The 21,743-nt window shown below is 48.2% G+C and overlaps 2 protein-coding genes across 11 annotated transcripts in view; one reads left to right on the top strand and one right to left on the bottom strand.

Annotated features, from left to right (window-relative positions):
- ZFR2 (zinc finger RNA binding protein 2) overlaps nucleotides 1-6,326 on the bottom strand; it is a 35,495-nt gene extending 29,169 nt beyond the window's left edge. For all 10 annotated transcript variants that reach the window (XR_006784802.1, XM_045830928.1, XM_045830933.1 and 7 more), the window contains exon 1: nucleotides 6,229-6,326. Coding sequence is in view for 9 of the 10 variants with exons in the window: in XM_045830928.1 (XP_045686884.1) it covers nucleotides 6,229-6,281 (53 nt within the window). In the remaining variant the exon portion in view is untranslated. The remainder of the gene's footprint in view (nucleotides 1-6,228) is intronic.
- Nucleotides 6,327-12,721: 6,395 nt separating this feature from the next.
- Nucleotides 12,722-21,743, top strand: part of ATCAY (ATCAY kinesin light chain interacting caytaxin) — a 31,588-nt gene continuing 22,566 nt past the window's right edge. Inside the window, exons 1-2 of the mRNA XM_045830938.1 lie at nucleotides 12,722-13,353; nucleotides 15,752-15,870. Of these exons, the coding sequence (XP_045686894.1) occupies nucleotides 15,794-15,870 (77 nt within the window). The 5' untranslated portion in view covers nucleotides 12,722-13,353; nucleotides 15,752-15,793. The remainder of the gene's footprint in view (nucleotides 13,354-15,751; nucleotides 15,871-21,743) is intronic.

The raw sequence follows: 21,743 nt of genomic DNA, 5'->3' as shown, positions 1-21,743 counted from the left end.
GTATAGTTAAATGAGGTCATGGGGTGGGGTCCTTATTCTACAGAATGGGCATCTCTGGATGTACACACAGTGGGAGACCACATGAGGACATAGGGGGAAGGCACCCATCTGCAAGTCAAGGAGAGAGACCATAAGAGAAATCAACCCTGCCAGAACCTTGAACCTTGATCTTGGGCTTCCAGCCTCCAGAACTGGGAGGAATAAATTTGTTGTTTAAGCCACCCAGACTGTGGTATTTTGTTATGAAAACCCATGCTAACCAATACAAATAATAGCTGTTGAGGGGAGAAGCTGAGGGCAAGGATTTCTAGCAGACGTGAGACACATAAGAAGTTTCCACCTCTTATACCACTGCTCTGGGATTAGGTCTCAACATATGAATTGGTGGGGGGGGGGGGCGGGGGGGCGGGGACACAAACCTTCTGTGTAGGGCAGAATCTGTTCTGCTGCAGTCTGTGGCCAAGGCAAGGTACAAGGGCCAGTTCAAGGGCCACAGAAACAGATGCCAATTTTAGATGGGAGGAGCTGCAGGATCTCAGTGGAAGGGTATGAAAATAAGGAACGAAGAACAGACATCTGAAAACCAACCCACCATATCCTGGTTTTAGGAGCTGAGCTACCCAAAAATAGCTCATGGGAAAGACTTTCTGCAGGCATCGCCCAGATGGTTGTCAAAACCTAGATAATCTAGAGCAGGGGTTCTCACCTGGGGCGATTCTGCCCCCAGGAGACACTGGGCAGTGTCTGGGGACATCTGTGGTTGTCACAACGGTGGGGGATACTTCTGGCATTTAGTGGGTGGGGCCAGGAATGCTGCTCAACACCGCAGAGTGCTCAGAACAGGCTCACCCCAGACAGTGGTCCCGCCCCCAAGGCAGAAGTGCTGCTGCTGAGGAACTCAGACCTACAAGGAGACTGTCGGGGTCCCTAGGGCTGGGGATCTGGGATTAGAGTCTAGAATGGGGCGGGAGGGAAGTAGCCAAACTGGCAGCAGACCAGGCTCCCTGTCCCAGGTCTGAAGGGAGAGTACCTTACACCACTTCTTGGTGCTCCCTGTGGTGGGAGGTCACTGGTTACTTTGCCTTTTCTCAATTTCTAATAGCTTTTTTCTCAGTCCCTTGAACTATCAGATGAAAGCTGTTGACTCCCTGCCCTCTCTTGATTCCCACAGACAGTTTTGCCTATAATTCCCTGAGGCTTCACAGGCCCCACGTTAAGAATCCCTGCTGGGATGGGGGATCAAAAAGAAATCATTGAAGTTAAATGCCCTGAAGTCAAAGCAGTTGGTTAGAGTATTGTCCCTTACACCAAAAAGGTACAGGTTCAATTCCCAGACAGGGCACATACTTAGGTTTTGGGTTTGGTCCCTGATGAGGGCACATATGGGAGGGCGCATTGATCAGCTGATCGATGTTTCTCTTTCTCCCCCTTCCTCTTTCTAAAATCAATAAAGTATATCTTCGGGTGAAGATTTTAAAAAGTCACTGAGGTTAAAGGGCAAATTTTATGTAGCCCAGCCCTGTATGATGACGCATACCCTCTTCTCTCAGGAAATGTAATCAATTCTTTCAAAAGGGTTGACTTCTCCATGTCGTCACTTAGGCACCTCTACAGACTAAAATCTTGTGGGTGTAAATAAGACACTCCCTTAAGGGCAAGAAGATGGAGAAAAGTTGAGGATGAGAGTTGGAATTCAGAAGGGACTGAAGTTTAGGAACTGGGTGGAGAGCTATGGCCAGTGGGATGGGCCATGGGGTCCGCAGTCAGATCACCCGACTTCCAATCCCAGCTCTGCTCACTGGGGGCCTTGGATGAGTCGCATATTCTTCCCTAGCCTCAGTTTGCTCACCTATAAAATGGACACACCTTACTTCTTGGGATTGTATGATAATTAAACAAGAACAGATGTGTTACAGTGCCTCACACATGGCAGGAATTTAGCATGTAGTCTGGGATTTCCAAATCTTCCAATTTTAAGCAATGATAGAAATTGGGGTTTCGTAAAGTCTCCCAATTTTTAAATGCTTGCAACTAATTCAAACAGAGCAAAAACAAAACAAAACAAACACTGCACAGGCCAAAGAAAGCTGGTGTGAGGAGCAAACATGGTCTGCAGTGCAGGCTGCCCGGCGGAGATTCACCCTTGGTAAAGCCTCCCCTTAAGCACGGAGCTTTTTATCTGCTTGTCACTTCTCCTCCCAGTACTCCCCCACGTGGTGCAAACCAAGCCAGACTGAGATCAAATCTGAGTGCCAAGCAGTTCAAAACCGCGACACTGACCACCAGCTATCCTGCAGTGCTGAGAGAAAGGCTCTGCTCCAGCATCCGGACCTCAGCTCAATTTTCCATGAGCGTCTCTGACCACTCACGGGGTACAGTAACATTCGTAACGAGGATGGTGCGTTGTGAAGTGCGACATCCACTGCTAAGTATGGTCACTAAAGACATTCATTCTCTATAAGCACACAAAAGAACAACAATTACACTATGTGATAAAATAATTTTTAAAAATCATTTGAAAATGCTTTTAAATCTAATTTATTTGTTCTGTAATTCCAAATATACACATTGGTAGATACAAAAGACGAAATATTAAAAATTCAGAAACAGACTGTGTTTAGGTGGGAAAAAATCTCTATTAGGAATTTACTTATCCTCCAAAGCTACTTTGACTTTTGGTTCTAAAACAGAAAAAAAAAAAAAAAGAAGATTCAAATTCCAAACTTCAGACATTTGTAATGTATCAAATATATTTGTAATATAGGATCTAAGATAACATAGTTCTGTCATCTGAAAAATTTCCCTTAAAATATACTTAGTATACTAAAATATACTTAGGCCAAGTTTCCAGTGGCAGTCCAGAGCTGCCACTCAAAATTACCTGCCAAGAAATTCCCTCATTCAAGCCCTAACATGTTATTTTCGCATCACTGAGATGGGTCTTTAGAGAAACAACTGCAACCACACTCTCATAGGAAGACTGGTATGCCGTGCTATTCAGGGACCACTTCCTGCCAGTCTTACCTAGGCAGGTGCTGCTTAGATGCTTACTTACCAGGACCGCTTGAAACTCAATGAGAGATTCCCACAGGCCCAACCTTCCTGGATGTCCAGTGCAACACTGCTTTTAGTTGAGGTGGTGGGAGTCCATTCAGAGGTGTGCACTTAGCTCCCTAAACAAGGACACTTCTTCCCAGCAGCCTGTGCTCCTCCCACCTGAGCTCAGGGGACAGAAGGGCCTTGGTAGGTGGGCCTCTGGAAGGGTCTGAAGACCTGGGGGCCGGGGGAGGGGAGCGGTGTGTGGTGAGGGAGGCTGGCCTGGGTGCATCAGGACTACTCTGACTCTGGTTGCAGCCACACCTGATAGGGCAGGGGGCCCCCAGTCAGGGGTGTAACAGGCGGCCTTACATCTGTCAGCACTCCCCACGGTTGGCGTGGGCTCCAGTGACTTTCCCAAGCTATCTGTTGCCTCTGGCAGAGGTTTTTGACTTGTGGATTGCAATGTAAGAAATATTCCTATCCAGAGCCACAGCTATCAACTTTAAAAGCCAAGAAAACCTACTCAAAGTCCTCTAAGAAACAAACTGTTGTCTTCGCTTTGGCAATTCATGAAACAAGCTAAGTACTGTTGTCCAAATACTCCCATAAAGTTAGTACTCAAAACCGCATTACCTAACCAGTTTTTCCATGGCACATCATATGAGAAACGTGTACTTTAAAAAGCCGCTGAAGGTTCCGAGCAAAAGTCACTTCCCTCAAAAGAGAATGTCTAGTTAACTTAAAATCACTCAGATAATCTCGTTTCAAGGTTTTGTGAGACTGGACTTTATTTTGCTGATTCCTGTATTTTAGTTTTAGTTAAGTCTATTCTTAAAGAACAAGACATGCTCCCCTGGCCGAGACTAAAGACCATTCAGTGAATGGCAGTTTGACACAGTTAGTTACATGTGTGTACACTGTATCGCCTAAGTTATCAGAACACAGACAGCAGCTGCACTAAAATGTATAGGTTCAGTAAGGCAAATTAACAAAAACATCTACTGAAGCCCAGCAATTATAGGCATACCTCGTTTTTACTGTGCTTCCCAGATATTGCCATTTTACAAATTGAAGGTCTGTGGCAACCCTGCATCAAGTAAGTCTATCAGTGCCATTTTAGCATTTTTTTAGCGATAAAGTATTTTTAATTAAGACATGTACATTGTTTTTATACATGTTCTAAAAGATTTTATTTATTTTTTAGAGAGAGGGGAAGGGAAGGAGAAAAAGAGGGAGAGAAACATCCATGTGGGAGGGAAACACTGATCAGCTGCCTCTCCCACGCCCCCAACTGGACACCTGGTCTGCTACCCAGGCACGTGCCCTGACTGGGAATGGAACAGGCAACTTTCCGTTCTCAGACCAGCGCTTAATCCAGTGAGCCACACCAGCTGGAGTTTACATTGTTTTTAGATACAATGTTACTGCACAATAGATTATAATATAGTAAAAACAACTTTTATATGCAATGGGAAACCAAAGAAATCATGTGACTCGCTTTATTGCAGCAGTGTGGAATCAAACCCACAATATCTCTGAGGCATGCCTGTACCTATCTTAACAGTGTAAATGCTCAGTTTCTCTTCTGGAACATGATCTTAATAGAAAGCATAGCATTAAAGTAATTTCCCAGTTCTGACTGAAGAATGCACTGGAGAAAGAAAAAGAAAGGAAGAAAAAAGAGAAAGAAAAGCCAGCAGGCAGGCAGAAAGGTGGAGCATTTCCAAAAGCGCATGGTCTCGAAGCCTAGAAGACTGAGTCCTGTTTCTTGAAGCACTGGTAATCAGAAATCCACCGAGGATGATGGAAACAAGGCAGGATAAAATAAAAACCTAACACTCTGTTCCAGAAAACTGCAGGCTATATATTCTGTCCCTGACAGGAAATCCATTACTAGACAAATGCTACACTCTGGAGACCACACTGAGGGCAGAAAACACTGGGAGCACTCCTCACGTCCACAACCCTTGTTTCAAAGCCCTGGTCTCATTCCCACAAGAAAGAACACAGCAGTATCACGACTGGGTTGAGGGGTTAGCCCTAACTCTCCACTAGCCTCATCTATTTGCAACATGCTGAAATAGGGTATGAACACCACATGCAGTAAAGGCCTCTAGTGCAGCTGACACATCTCTCAGTTCCCTAAGGGGTAGCTGACACCAAGGTTGGCTCCTCAGGGTCTGTGAGAAACTGGCTCAAGAGGTTCTGCCAGGCTACCAGTTGGGAACTAATGCAAGGCTGATAAACGACAAGGATGGGGAGGGGGCACTTCCTCCCAGGGATGCTGGTCCTGCACCTGTGCCTGGGACTTGGTCTTAATTGCTAAAGGAGACAGCAGAGATACTCCAAGAATGGTGTATGTGTGTACGCCGGGGGGGGGGGGGCTGGGAGTTGTATATTTGAGGTGTAAGATATCCCATGTGTCTCTACCCATGGATCCCTCCTTCCCCTGGTGGCTTCCTATGCCTGCCCGCCGCCCTCTGCCATCTCTTCTCTAGATTCCTTTCTCTCCCTCCCCTCCCAAACACCTGGGTCCCCGTCCTTTACCAGATCTTAAATATCCAAACACCTACATTGAGTTGCAAGGTTCCAAGTCCCTCTACCCCTCCCGCCCCAGGTGTACCCCTCCTAACTACTCCCTGTCCCCTGGAAGCCCCCAGGTGCCACCCTCCTACTAGGTCTCGGGATTTTTCCCAAGTCTTTGCTCAACCCCCCAGTCAGGTTCAATCCCCCTCCTCAAGTCTCTGCCTCGCCCTCTGGTAGCCTCCTAGGTCTCTGTGTTCTCTCACGCTCCCCGACACCGACCTTCAGGGGTCAGTACCCCACATACACCTGCCTGGCCAGGTGTGCTCCCAGGTAGAACTTCCCTCCCAATCAGGGCAGGTCCCCTCCACTCCTCTCTCCCCGTCCCCGCCACGGTACTACTCCAGGTTCTGCCTTGCCGAGAACCCTCCGAGCACAGCTCTGTGTCCATCCCCACCTCGGGCCCAGGGCCCTCTCCCACGCCAGAAGGCCCCCAGTTCTCCCTTGGACAGACACAACCCGGCGCCGCGGCCTCCGCGGCTCCGCTGCCATCTTAGCCGGAGCAGGGCCCCAGCCCGCGCGTGTCGCCGGGCTCCGACCAAGACGCCGACCCGCGGGTACTCGCGGCGCGATCTCCCCGGGGCTGGGCAGAGTGGAGATCGTTACCTGTACTGTGGGCCAGCGCCCTGAGCGAAGCCGTAAGAGCCTCCCGCCGCCATCCTCGCGCCTCCACAGAGCGCCAGCCCATCCAGGTGGAGGTGAGAAGGGGCGGGGCCTCCGGCGCGTGACGTCCCCACTACGCTTCGCTCGCGCCGGGCCACGCGACGCAGGCTCCGCCCCCCCGCTCGAGGCTCATGGTTCAGTACGACGTCGTCTGGCCGACTCCCCCTGGAGCCCCGCCTCCTCATCAAGCCCCGCCCCATACTCGGAGCCCGCCTTCCTTTTAATGACTCCGCCTCGCAGGACTCTGGCTCGATCCCTCCTCCCGCTCCGGCCCACCCCCATGCCGAGAGACCCTCGCATCCTGCTCCACATCCGGAGTCTTTGCTTGAGCTCAGCACTGTGTCCCAGACCTGGGCCCTTATTTAGAGACCCTCCTAGCGTTTTACGATCCAAATGTGGGGAGTCAGGGCACAAACGTCGTACCTTGCTCCAAGTCCTGACTGTCCTCTGAGTCCCGCCCTCCCTTTAACCACTCAGCTTTGGGTGTTCTCTGCCTCACTCCGCCCTCTCGGCCTCTCATCCTAAAACATGCCCTGGACACCGGCCTAGAAGTTGCTTTACTTTTCGTCCCACTTGGGTGGGTTTGAGAGCCCCGCTGACCGCATCTAACTGGGTGAATGTGACCCTATTGATCCAGACAAATCCTGCTTGTTCCTTCAGCACCACCCTGGGTGCCAGCCTTTAACTGGGGCCTTCTAAGGGCCTGCTCAGCACCTACAACTCTGTGGCTCTAAATTAGTGGTTCTCAAACGGAGTGATTTGCCCCCAGGAGACATTGGATGGTATTTGGGGACATTGGTGGCTGTCGTGACTGAGGTATGGAGGGAGTAGGGGCCAGGGATGCTGTTTAACACCTGACAACGTCCAGGGTGGCCCCCTAGAATGGCGAATGAGGTGGCATCAAATATCACTAGTGCCAGTGTGGAGAAACCTACTTTAAGTGTAATAAATTTTGAGAGATATTTCTTGACCCACCTATTACAGGTATGAACCCTGAGAAAGAAGGTACCTATTAAGAAGGGCTCCTGGTGGGCAACTGAGCTCAATTCAGCAAACACACATAAACAAAAAAGAAAACCGAACCTGCAGCCTTTTCTACACAAGGGCTTCTCAAGAAAACTCCACTTCAGGGAGAGGCCTGGACTGAACCACCTACACTGCGTCGAACAATCTACCTGCGTTATTTCTGTCAGCTGAGCCAGCCCTTATCAAGGAGTTCCTGGAATCCCACATCAACCAATAGGACTGATGCTTTCCCCATTCAATTGGAGCTGCCCAGCTCTGACCAACTAGAGTAGCTGTATTCTGACCAATTACGACAGTGCCTTTTGGACCAATTAAACTGAGGATTTGGAGTCCTCATTTGCATGAGAACAGACCAATCAGGGATCAGGGGTGGGAACTTCTGTCTATATAACCCATCTCCCTTCTGGCTCAGAGAATGTACTTTTTATTTCTTAAAGAGGTGCTCTCTGGCTGGGTTAAAAACACAGGAGGTATCTCGCTGGGCACTCCAGTAAGCACGGCAGAACTGTCTAGCTAGAGAGAGACCTGGCCCTAGGGCTGTCTCACAGCTGTGCTGTTTTCACAGCCACGCTGTATAACATTTGAGCTCTTTTGCACTGAACAGTTTCCTTCTTCACTGCACCCCAGTTGGGGATTCCTGATGCTGTTGGATTGGTGCCAGCAACCATTGGTAGATGCAGGCCAGGCCATCTTGGGGTGCACAGCATTTAGCCAAACTGACATGGTACCAGTCCTCAGGAACTTAGAATCAGGAAAGCAGATAATAAACAAACTATTAATTGCAAGTATGGTATTTTTTTTGTTAATAACTTTATTGAGATGTAATTCACATACCATACAATTTACCCACTTAAAGTGTGCAATTCAATGGTTTTTAGTGCCTTTACAGAGTTGTGCCACCATCACCACTAACTCCAGAACATTTTGATCACCCCAAGAAGAGATCCCATACCCATGAGCAGGCACTTCCCATTCCCCTCACCCAGCCTCTGGCAATCACTAGTTTGCTTTGTCTATATGGATTTGCCTGTTCTAGACATTTCATAACAATGGAATACTTGACAGTTAAGAGAAAGAAACTCTTGATATGTACAACCAGTTGGTTGAAGTTCTAGAGAATTATGCTGAGTGAAAAAGCCAATGCCAAATGGCTACACACTCTATGGTTCCGTTTACATACAATTCTTAAAAGGTCAAAATTATTTTTAAAAATGGAGAACATATTTGTGATTTCTAGGGGTTAAGGACATGGGGACGGAGGGGGGAGTGGCTATAAAATGGCAACATGAGGGATCCTGGGGTGAGGGAAATGTTTTTAATCTTGACCATCAAAAGCAATAGTGATATTGTACTATTGTATAATTTTGTAAGATGTTATCATTGGGTAACATGGGTGAAAAGGATACACAGGATCTCTCTGTGTTGTTTCTTTCAACCACATGTGATTCCAAAATTAGTCCGAATTTTTGCACTGGCTGGCTGGCTCAGTGAATTGAATGCTGGCCTGCAAAACAAAGAGTTGCCGGTTCAGTTCCCAGTCAGGGCACATGCCTGGGTTGCAGGCCAAGTCCTCAGTTGGGGATGCACAAGAGGAAACCACACACTGATGTTTTTCTCCCTCTCTTTCTCCTTTCCTTCCCCTCTGTCTAAAAATAAATAAAGAAAGAAAGAAAACATTTAAAGACCAAAATAAAATAAAATTTGTCCAAATTTTTAAAATTTAACTTTTAAAAGGAACCCCAAAGGTACATTTACTGACTGTGGTGGAGTGGTGTTCTTTTGCTCCTTAATGTAAGCAGTCGGGGGCTAGTTAATTCTTGGACAGAAACATGGCAAACCCAGGGTACCAAGGAAAGCCGTATGGATGATTTAGCGGATGGCATTCTTCCATTTGTGTCTTTATGACCATGTGTGGCCTCAGGCAATAATCTACTGAGTCTGCCAAACACAGCTCACCTGCCATGAACTGGCTAAAGTCCACCGTGGTAATTACCCATGGCCTCTCTCCAGTTCTCTGCAGCTCTAACTAGATAATGAAGGCTGCATGCTTTATACAAATGTAGGGCTGTTTTAGTTGTTTTCCCTGGATTACATGTGCTAAACACTTTACCTGCACAATCTTACCTAGTCCTCACAATAGCCCTCGGAAATAAATACAGTCAGTTCTCATTATTGACAGCAGTTCTGTTCTCTAAAGTCAATGCAAACACTGAACAGCAAACACTGAAGCACTGCTCCTAGGGGAAATACAAGGTTGGGTTCCTGTGTGCCTCTGGTCACAACATTTTTATCAGCTGGCCAATACATCACCTTGTTTTATGTGTATGTTTTGTTTAAAGAGACCTTATTTAATGTACATTGTGATGCCTTAACACTGAATTCACAGCCCGCAGCACTATAATCCATACCAGAATGAAGCTTATCTAATACTCATATCTTTTTTGCAAGGTACATCCCAGCCTACTTGTGCTTGGAAATGCTAGACAACACTTCAACACTATGCATTCGGGCCATTATAAACAGCGAAATCACCAACAAGCACAAAAATGCAAACGCATAACGCTAAATAAACCCTGAAAAGGAAGCAGTTTGGGTGGATCGTTTACAGTCTGGACTGTGCATTGTAGGGTGTTGAGCAGCATCTCTGGTCTCTATTCACTCAATGCTAGTATCACTCACATCCCCCAAGCTGTGATAACCAAAAATGTCCCCAGACATCACCAAATGTCCTGGGGGTGGGGGGTGAAAGTAGAATTGCTTTCCAGTAATATAAACACTGGTCTAGGAATTAGAGATTCAATAATAAAAAACTTCAATGTCTCTGATTTCAAGAAGCTTCCATTATGGAGGACTGGGGAATGGAATGGGGAGTTAGTATTTAACAGGGACAGTTTCAGTTTGGAAAGATGAAAAAGTTCAAGAGATGGATAGTGAAGGTAACGATGCCACTTCTCATTACACTTAGAATGATCAGAATGGTAAATTTCATATTATGCATATTTTAACTACAATTTAAAATATACCAGGCAAACGCCAAGCTTGGTTCTCCCGCTGGGCTCCTGGGTGGTGGCTGCAGCACCACGGACAGCTCCCAGTTCCCTCTCTTGAGAGAAGGGCCTAGATTTTCAAACAGCCCTCTGTCCAGAATGCCTCCCTCCCCCTTCTCCATCCACCCAACTCGTCCTCAACCCTCAGTGTCTAACTCACATCATCACCACCACGGGAAATCTTGCCATTCACCCCCCCACCCAGCCACTCTGCTTCAAAGATGTCTCTAAACCAGCTCCGAGTTCTTTGCCCATCTGTTTTTCACAACAGAAGGCCTATGAAAGCAAAGTCTTATCTGCATTTTGAACCCCAGTGGCCAGCACAGAACTGGTCTGGCTTTCCTATTTAGTTAACACAAAGGTCTCTTTCCAGAGCTACACTTCTGCTATCCAGGAAGTGCAAAGTCCAGATCTCACGCTGGAGGCTCTGGGGCCTCCTCCCCCTCTGCCGTGGGGCAGTGCCTTTATGCCTTTGGCTTGGAGGGGTGCATATCCTGATGCTGTGATGGATGCAGCCACACAGTCAGAGTCTTGTGTGGTATCTGCCACCAGAACCAGCGTTCATGCGTTCTACCTGCATTTCCCAAACATCTCCTTTGTGCCAGGTGTGGCTGTCCTCTGCAGAGAACATTGAAGTGAACAAGACTCATTTCCCTTGAAATTTATAGTCTAATAAGTGGCAGGGGAGGTCAGCGAGTAAACAAAGAAACAAGTAAGTCATTTCAAATAGTGGGAAGCGCTGTGAAAAAATCATTGTGTTTCCCAATAAGTCCATATAAACCCATGTGAATAGCAGCACTAGTCACAATACCCAAAAAAGTAGAAACAGCCCAAGTGTCCAACCACTGGTGAGTGGATAAACACAACGCGGTCTGTCCACACACTGGAATATTACTCAGTCATGAAAAGGAGTGAAACTCTGAAATATGTTATATGTGGATGAAACTTGAAAACGTCATGCTCAGTGAGAGGAGCCAGACACAAAAGGTCACACAGTGTGTGAGTCCATTCATGTGAAACACCCAGAACAGGCAAATCCACAGAAACAGGGCATGGGTTTTGGGGTGCCAGGGGCTGAGGAAAGGGATTGAGGGAGAGCATCATGGAGATGGGATTTCCATTTAGGCTGATAAAAAAAAGTTCTGGAACCACATAATGGGGATGGTTGCACAACAATGGGAACATACTTAACACCACTGAACTGTATCCTTGCAAATGGTTAAAATGGCAAATTTTGTATTATGTGTATTGTGCCACAATTTTAAAGTATATACTTAAAATATCAGACTGAGCAATGGGATGGAGGATGATGGAGTGAGAGGCAAGTGGGTGATAAGGAGAGGCCTCTCTGAGGAGATTTGTTTTGAGCTGACACCTGAATAAAGCGAACATTTGTGGGAAGAGCACTCCTGGCAGAAGGCACAACACGTGCAAGGCACCTGTGCTGGGAATAAACTTGATGTGACCACGGAAGAGGCAAAACCCACCACAGTGATGAAGGGGCTGGAGAGAAGAATAAGCACCACTTCCTACTTAGGGCCATGTATTAGTTCCCTGGGGCTTTCATAGCAAAGTACCACACACTAGGGGGCTCAAAACCATGGAGATGTACTCTCTCACAGTTTTGGAGACCAGAAGTCCAAGGCGCTGGCAGGGCTGGCTTCTCCTGGAGGCTGGGAGGGAGAATCCCCTCCAGGCCTCTCTCCCAGTTTCTGACTGGCAATTCTTGGCGTGTAGCTGCATCATCCCGATCTGGCACAGGACACGCTCCTCTCACGTCTTCTTCCCCTCTCTTCACTTGTAGACACTTACCTTGGGATTTAGGGCTCATCCTAAATCCAGGATGATCTCATCTGGAGATCCTTAACTTAATTCCATCTCAAAGACTCTTTTTACAAATAAGCCCACATTCAGGGGTTAGGACATGGTGGTATCTTTTTCTGGGGGATGGGGGACACGCAGGACACTACTCAATCGGCTACAGGTCTAAAAATAAAAACAGTAAGCAAGAAACGTACAGAGCCTTTCTCATGCTCTTGCTCCAAGTGAAGCGCTCTCAGTGCTTATCTCATTCACTGCCGGAACACAAGAAACACGTCCCCATTTCACAGATGAAGAAACTGAGGCTGAGCCACGACTCAAACCTATTTCTGGTCTGATTTCAGAGGCTTCACTGTTAACTCTGTACCATTCTACCATCCTCCCGGAGTCCTCCAGGGCAGGCTCATCGCAGTGCACAACGGCAAGGAGTGCCTTTCCCTCGGAGGCTCTAAGCAAGTGCACCCGCGGAGATTCTCCCCAGCATCCATCCTGGTCCTGGGCACACGGCCTCGCCCACAGGGAGCGGCCGGCTGAGGGACCGGTGAAACGGGGTCCCGAGGATATCGTTTCCTCCCTCCTTCCCTCTTAACCGAAGAAATGAGGCCATCGCCACCATTTATTTATTTATTTGTTCCTTGTTTTGTTTTTTAAATCTGTGATGCGCCATCAGAAAATCATTTCCGCTTCTGCCTCTGGTAAGGCGCTTGGAAAAGCTCCCTCCCAGCCAATGGAGAGGCCCGGATTCTGGCAGGGGGCTGTGCTTTTTGGTCAGCCCTGCCCCCACCGACCCACCCCGCACACAAAAGCAGCGTAATTAACCATCTTAAGGAAGCCGAGCCTCTGACAGCTGCGAGCTGGAGAGAGGAAAATACCTTAGAGGCACAGGCTGCGACGATGACAGGGGACGCAGCTGCAGCGGAGCGAGGGGGAGCCAACAGCTAGCTGCAGACCGCTCCCCACCCTTAGACAAAAGCGCCCCTCTGCGCCGGCCACGCTGCTCTGGGTGACCTTGCTTGGATGCAGAGTCCACCCCTGCGTGCATCTTCTTCTGTTACTCCGAAGGCCCGGGACCCGCTCGGAACACCAGGGATGCCGGGCAGCAGGCGCGCGGGGCTCGCCTTTGTCTGCGCCTAATCAGGAGAGGCCGCGGAGGTAACCAGCATTCACCGCGGAGGTGAGTCCCCCTTCCCTTTTCCCTCACCCGGCCCAGGAAGGGTGCTCCAGGCAGCTGCCGCTGCAAACCCCCTCCCGTCTGATGGGACTGGTGGCAGCAGAGAACCCCAGTCCTGTGACTCTTTGGGTGGGAACCCATCCATTTTTGCGTTCGCTGGCATCCACACCTACAGTTCCCCTTCCGTGCCCACCGCTTGCCTGGAAGCAGAGAATCGCACAATTTTCGGGACATGTTCGGAGATTAGGCAGATAAAACCCTCAGCCCTTCTCTGGGACGCTTCCTAAGAGACCAAAATGTCCAGGTTCCACCTCCGTGCCTTTCCTATTTATAACAGCGGGAGCGATCCGGAAAAAGGGTTTGAGAGATGTGTACATAAAGGCTTGCCTTTGGGTTGGGAGGAAGGGAGATGATGGTTGAAGAGATTCCTCCTTCTCTATCGGAACTTGAATGTGATGTGCTGATAATTCAACATCTCAGTGCAAAGGAACACTTCTCAGCAGTCCCCTCCTTTGCCTTGGCTGCCATTCTCAAATGTGAAGTCAGGATGGGAGAATGGGAGTGGACGGGCCCGCGGGGAGCCTATCCACACCCACATTTAGAGGATCTTGGGGTGACATGTGTGGCTCCAGGGTTTAGGCTGTAGATGTGTATGTGGGGGGCAGTTCTTCCTGGGGGCTGAGTTCACACCCAACTCAGGATAAGGAAAACGGACACAAAAGACCACTCCCTTTAGATAGGAAACGAATTTTCATTGACGTGAACTTCCACTTGCTGTAAGGTTCTGGGTGGTGGCGGTTGCCTGTACTGTCAGAAAGGGATTTTTTTTTTTTTTGGCGTATTGCGTCTCACTGTCCCTCCTCCATGAATGAATGACGACATTGAGGACAGTGAAAAGAAGCAACTGAGAAACTCTCGCAGCACTAGGGAAGGGGTTCCAATCCTAGCCATCCGCTCCCTCCCTGCCTGGCCTCCTCACCTGTCTCTGCTCCTTCTGGGTCCTCCCTCTCTGAGCCAGGGTCCCAAATGCAGACCTATCCTCTCCAGAGCCTGTGGTCCAGTGCGGGCAGGGTTTGGCTGTCACACCCAAACTGTTGGCCATGCACCAGCTCTACAGAGGGACAGCTGGTGTATCAGGGAAGGTGAAGGGCTGGCTGGAGGCGGGGACCTTAGATGCTGGTGGGTGAGGATAACACCACAGGACCTGTGTGGAGGATGGGAGGATGGGGTGTAATGACACAGTAGGCCTTCTATAAGGACAGTCAAGCCCATGCCTAAAGTCCTTTCACAAAGCTGCGATTAAAATGGAGTTTGTCAATCTCAGACCTACAGACATCTGGGACCAGGTCATGACACCCTGGGCACTGTGGAGTGCTGGGAATTTTCCCTGGCTCCCACCCTTTTACTTCCAGGAGAACCCCTCTCCCATTGTGACAACTAAAATGCCTCCAAACATGGACTCTAAGTGTCCCCTGGGGACAGGGGGTGGGGCGTGCAGGATTGCCCCCAGTGGAGAGCCACTGGATTAAAACCACAGAACCTGTGGTGTCAGTTGAGTCATAAAATTCTGCAATGTTATACCTAAAGGTATCACAGAGATTATTTCTAGAACAACTCTTTCATTTACAGATGGAGAAACTGAGACCTGGAGTTGTGAATGGCCTGAGAGTCTGCCCTGCGCCAGGGTATACCCAAACTTAATCTCACTCAGCAGTTGACTCTGCCCCCAGACAGCCCAGTGCTTAAGCCATCATCTAGAGTGCTGTGTCCACCCTACCCCATGCCCCTAGCCAGCTTCTAGGACAATAAAAACAAAACTGACATTTTGTGGTTGGTAATAATTATGATCCTGACTTCTAACCCCAGACACTTTCCACAGTGCCTCCATTAGCCCTCAGGTCAGCAAGCTGTTAGGACTTGCTTCTTTGAGGTGTGGGGGGGATGAGGTAAAGGTGCAGAGCAGGTGGCCTGGGGCAGACAGAGGTGGGGTGGGATTGACTGGATCAATCCCAGCAAGGAAGCTTAAGTATATCAGTCATCAACACTTTAATATAAATGAGTTTAATAGCTTTATGGCTTCCCAGTTGAAGCCCAAGATAATGGAGGGATGGTGAGCCCTGGGGAAGGTGTGTTTAAGAACTTTAGTGGGGAGGGCTTATAGCTGGACAGACCCTCAGTTTCTCATGTGAGTTCACACTCCAGACCCACATGGGTGTTCTTAGTTCTCTATGCTTCTATTTTCTCACCTGTGAAATGGGAAGACTCATAGACCTGGGCAATGATTCAATAAAACAATGGCTGCAAAAGCTTTTTGCAGATGGATCTGAGATGCTGCACATGGGTGAGAGGTTGTTATTATGATGATTGTTCAGTAAAACCACCATCCCTTGCTCTCCTTCAGAAATCATTCTTGCTTCAAGGCTGGTGCCTGTTCCCAGATCCCATGGGAACAACAGAAGCCACACTCCGGATGGAACACGTGGATGTGAAAGATGAATGGCAGGATGAAGATCTTCCCAGGTACAGCTCCCCAGGTCTCCGAGTAAGCTGTGGAGGGAGTGGGCGTGGTACTTCTCCAAGGTGGGGAGCAGGAGACACTGCCAGTTGAATGGCCCAAACCCATAATAAATATTCACTGCCTTAAGATTGATTTCTACCTCACCCCTACACTCCCCCAAAACTCTCATTTCCACACTATTTTAAGAATTCTAAACATTCTTGTAAACTCATCTCATGGACCATTACAATAGTCTTACCTGGATTCCCACAAATCCAGCTGACTGTATTTTTACCTGCAGCAGCCAGAGGGACTGTGTCATACCCTGCTTAAACCCCTGGGACAAATGCCTGTCCCACAGAGAACCCGGGTTCAACCTCCACCTGTTTCTTTGAGCTCACTCTCATCACCCTCTGTCTGCTTCATGCCCTTCCAACTCTTGTAGCTTCCTTCCCCATGCCCAGCTGCCTCTGACTTTCAGACTTTTCACTGCCTGTTCCCTCTGCCTGGAACACTTTCCCCCAACAATCCATGCCTCCCTCACCTCCTTCAGGTCTCTGCCCAGAGGGCACCTGCTCAGAGAGAGCCTCCTGGTCTCTTTATCACCCCTTCCCCAGTTCCTGAATAATGACACCCAAAGACATCTACATCCTCACCACTGGAACCTGAGAATGTTCCCTTAATGGTGAAGGGTGCTTTGCACATGTAATTAATTTAAGGACCCTTTTTAAAAAATCCTCACTCAAAGATATGTTTTTATTGATTTTAGAAAGAGAGGATAGGGGAGAGAGAGAGACACTGGTCAGTTGCCTCACATACGCACCCCAACCAGGGGTTGAACCTGCAACCTAGATATGTGCCCTGACCAGAAATCAAACCTGCAAGCTTTCAGTGCATGGAATGATGCTCCAACCAACTGAGCCATCCAGTCAGGCCTAGGTTAAAGATCTTAAAATGAGGAGATGGTCCTGAATTATTTGGGTGGGTCCTAAGTGTTATCACAGGGGGCCTTATAAGAGGGAGACAGAAGAAGTCTAAACTACAGAAGTAGGAGCTATGGTGATGGAAGTAATAGACCAGAATCATGGGAGAAAGGGGGTGTAAGCCAAGGGATGCAAGCACCTCTGGAAATTGGAAAAAGTGGGAAACAGATTGTCCCCTGGAGCCTCCAAAAGAAACCAGCCCTGCTCACACCTTGCTTTCAGCCTAGTGAAACTGATTTTAGACTTACTTCTGGCCTCTGGAATCATAAGAGAATACATTTGTGGTGGGTTGAGCCACTAAATTTGTGATCATTTGTTACAGCAGCCATAGGAGACTCATACTGTCTACTTTGCTAATATATTCATATTTTAAGATTTTATTTATTTATTTTTAGACAGAGGGGAAGGGAGGGGGAAAAAGAGGGAGAGAATCATCCTTGTGTGGTTGCTTCTTGCACAACCCCACCAGGGACCTGCCCCGAAACCCAAGCATGTGCCCTGACTGGGAATGGAACCGGTGACCCTTTGCTTCACAGGCTGGCCCTCAATCCACTGAACCACACCAGGAAGAGCAAAAATATTTTTATATTTATCTTGTTTAAAGTCTATTTTCCCCCAAAGGGAACCCCACAAGAGCGAGGGCCTTTGGTTTGACTATGCTTCATGCCAGTGTGAGGACAGAGCCTGGCATACAGTTGGTGCTCAACAGACAGGATGAATGAATGACAGTCACTGGAAGGAATAAAAACTTAAGTAGGAAGAAAGCCCTGAGCACCCACTGCTGATATGAGTGAGCCACCGTGTCTCTCTCTCCCTTTTCTCCTCCAGTGAGGTGTTGCTTGCTTGCATAAGAGAGAATATCTTCAGCCCAGGCTCTCCTAATTTACTGGCTGCATACAACCACTCATCTCCTTCCTCCTTTAATGCAAGGATTTTGTCCCCGGGAGATGATGCCCAAGAGTTACTTACATAACCATCTGGGAAGGAATAGCCAGAAAGACTGAACATGTTCACCCTGGAAAAGAGACTTTGAAGAGGACCTCCTCCTCCAGAAATCCCAGCTGCTGAGAGCACTGAGGGCAGAAACTAGGTTGATAAACAACAGGCATGAAGGGGACGCAGGTCTGAGAGCAGCATAGAATATGTGGACTCAAATAATCCGATGCATGCTTTATACGACCAGTGCCATTCTAAAGCTAAATTGGCTGGTGGGAGGGGTCCCACGCTTCCCCTCAACTGCGTCCAAGTAGAAGCTGCTGGTGGAGGGTGTCGACCCCATTTGGATTTGAACTTGGCCCTCTCCCGAAGCTAGTCGTTTTCAGTCATGCTTTGCACACGTGTGGGTGCTTCTTTATAGCAAGAGGTGCTGATTCTCAGTAGAGCTGAGAAGCTCTTGTCTGCCCAGTGCCATCATCTTCCAGGAATACAAGTATTTTGGGAAAGTGATGGCTGCTGCATTGGATCCAACCTCCCGCCCTTTCACCTTTAGGATGTTCTTTCCTCTCCACATTCCCCCCATAAGTCTTTCTCTTCAACTCTGTAAGACAGGAAGTGCTAATGCCTGGCTAAGGGGTCTCCAGACACCCAGACTTACAGTTTGGGCAAATAAAGGATCATTTTCTAGCAAGGAAGTCCTGGTAGTTAAAGATGCTCTAAAATGGACAAGAACTGGCTTTGAGTGCAGTCACTTGCTCCTAGTGTTGGGGGAGGGGAGCAGTTCTGTTTCCTCCCATGTAAAAGGTAGAACCTGAGGGGGTGATTTTGGTAGGTTCCTTCCAGCAGCGAATGCCCAGAGTTTCAAGGGGTCTTCAGGCAGTATTAGCATGCCTGGCCTCCAATGAGCCCAAAGCAGTCTGGGTCTGGACTTTCAGAACCTTCTGATTCAAACCCCAAGAGGCTTGGTTGGCCACCTTGGGCAACTTTTTGAGCATCTTTGTGCCTCAGTTTTCCTTTCTGTAAAATAGGAGCAATCAGCCCTGGCTCATGAAGTTGTGAGAACTCAGTGAGGCACGTGAGACTGTCTAAATGATGGAGGCTGCCCAAAGTCATTGTCATTCTCAATGTTGTTCCTTGTATCTTGTTCACTGCAGTTTCTTTATCTGTGTGCACGCCCCCCCCGCCCCGCAATTATTTTAAAAGGTAGCCCCGCTCTCAAGCATCCTGGAGACAAAAATGGGGCTGGCTGCAGCTGCAAATGTGAATTCCAAGTGAGTTTACCCCAGCTGCACAGGATCCCCCTCCCTTTTTAGTAGCTCAGTGTTTGCAAGATAGTGGCCTTGCTGTGCAGCCCCGGGTTGTGCGTGTGCCTTTGCCAAGGCTTCTGTCTTCCTCATTCCGGAAGAAACGAGTGCAGCTCCTTGACGCTGCGTCCAGCTGCATCTCAACATAAGCACCTCTGTCTGGTGCCAGACAACCCACAATTCTATTCCCTCCAGCTCAGCGAGCCCTTCCCAGGGGCATCTTCAAGCTTCTCGGTAGGTGTCAGAGCACTTGCCCTATGTCCACAGCCCCCTCCTGCCACCATTATCCTACAGTCTCTTCCTTCACTTCCTGCCCTTCTGTAGATCCCTATGGGGCCTGAGCTGAGGGCAGCCTGGGAGAAAACTGTCTGTTTTATCCATTAATTCATTCTAATGGTCTGCACTGACTGTATACCAGGTCCTGGGCAAGATGCTGGGGACATATGGAGAACAAGACAGCCGCCCTCATGGGGCACTCCCAGTCTGGGGCAGACAGTCTGTCCCCCTTAACCTTACAAGCCAGCATGAAATTGCGGGTGGGTTCTTGGCACTTGGAGAATTCCTGGGTGAGGTCTGACCAGGCAGAGGCTGAGCATTCCAAGCTGAGAGAGCAACCATGCAGGGGGAGGGACTGAAGGAAGATTGAGTGGAGAAACTGAGAACCAGGGTAGAAAAGGGCTTGACCAGTGTCTCATAGTGAAGGAGATGCAGGTGCAAGACTAGATGTCTGACTGGAGCATCAGCCAAGTGGCTCTGGATTTTGTTTGCTGTTTGTTCATAAGTTTTTTCTACTGTAGTCTCAAACTTAACAGAATATCTAAAAGCAGGAAGCAGCACTCTAGGCACAGGGAACAGGATGTGCAAAGGCACTGGGGCAAAGAAGAGTTTGGCATGGCAGGGAGTGCAATAAGAGAGCCCGACCACATTATTGGTGTGAGGCTGGAGGGTTCACAGTTGTCACGTCCTAGGGATGCCCAAGGGAGAGATTTCAATTTCATACCCAGAGGGTGCGTTAGATTCTGAGAGCTGCCACAGCAAAGCACCACAAATTAGGTGGCTTAATATATAAGCCACATATATATACAACAGAAATATATTCTTTCACACTTCCGGAGGCTAGAAGTCCAAAATCATGGTGCTTACTGGCCAAAGCCTTGAAGAGGAGGATCTTTCCTGCCTCTTCTGGCTTCTGGTGCCTGCTGGCAATCCTTGGCATCCTTTGGCTTGTGGACATATCACTTTGACTTCTGCCTCTGTCTTCACATGGCCTTCTCTTCTGAGTGTCTGTGTCCAAATTTTCTTGTCCTTCTAAGTACACCAGTCATTGGATTCGGGGCCCTCACAATTCAGTATGAGCTCAACTTAATTACATCTGCAAAGGCCCTATTTCCACATTCCCAGGAGATGGCAGTTAGTCATGGAATTATCTTCCTGCGAGGACACAGTTCAACCCACTACAGAAGGATAAAGCCATATTGTATGTCTTGCATATGAAGGGGAGCCCCACCCTTTCCACTGGATGCCCATTGCTGAGAATTAGCCCCTCAGAGAGCCGTGGGGACCCACCTCAAGTTCATGGCAGGGCTTTAGCTCTGCATAATTTGAGGTTGTCCTGGGACTTGGGGAAATAACAAGGTCTCACCTGGTCTTGAAAGTCACAGCCCTGTGGACTGGCAAGGTGGGCAGGCATTTGCTCTGCCTTTGTCAGGAAGCTGTGGGCTTTCCTCCAAGGAGCCTGGAGTCCTGCTGAGTCGGCGTCTCCAGTTCTCCCGCATCATCTGGAATATTGATTGAATATCCACTGCATTCTGGGGGCTGTGCCAGGTGCCTCAGGCTCTAGACCTCCTCCCATTCCCACAGCAGCGCTTCCCCCTGGCCCCGCCTCCCTCCCCACCCACATCCTACATCCAGTACCCCCCCCCCCATTGCTCTTTTTGCTCCTGGTTCCCTGGTCTGCTTTCTGATCTGTTCCTAGGACTCATCAAGTTTATTTGTCCTCAGGGTCTTTGTGCCTGCCGTGCCTTCCACCTGGAATGCCCTTCCCTCAGTCTTCCCATGATGCCAATCACTTGCTTTTAAGTCTCCACTCAAAAGTCACCTCCTCAAGGAGGCCTTCCCTGACTGCCTTGTAATTGCACCCTGCCCCCTTCTTCCTTCATCTTGCTTATTTTCTTTGTCGTAAATATCACCTGCTTTGCTCATCTACTTGTTTACTTGATTATCATCTTCCTTCTTTCTTGTGTCAATCAGGGCTCCTTAACAAAAAATAGAACCAGTTGGTTTTCATTATATATATTACATATATTTGCATTATTGTATTTATCATTACATATATTATTAATTAATATATACTATTATTGTGTTTATTTGTATTATTCACACACAGTTATACAAATAAGCATGTATTTTTATTTATAGTATAGATATATTATATTTTCATATATTAATTTATATATATGATTGTGTATATTTTGTGTGTACATACATATATTCCAAAGAATTGTCTTACTCATTTGTAAGGGCCGTCAAGCCTAAAATCCGTAGGGCAGGCTGGAAACTCAGGCTGGATTCAATGCTGCAGCCTTGAGACACAATTCCTTTTTCCTCGGGAAAACCTTCAGGCCTTTCAGTTGTGTGAGGTCCACCACATTGTCAAGGACAGTCTCTTATTTA

The sequence above is a fragment of the Phyllostomus hastatus genome, unplaced genomic scaffold (assembly GCF_019186645.2).
Source record: "Phyllostomus hastatus isolate PE091 unplaced genomic scaffold, TTU_PhHast_1.1 phas_contig_159, whole genome shotgun sequence".
NCBI classification, from domain to species: Eukaryota; Metazoa; Chordata; class Mammalia; order Chiroptera; family Phyllostomidae; genus Phyllostomus; species Phyllostomus hastatus.
The sequence above is the reverse complement of the archived record's forward strand: the minus strand, read 5'-3'. Positions and strand labels throughout refer to the sequence as shown.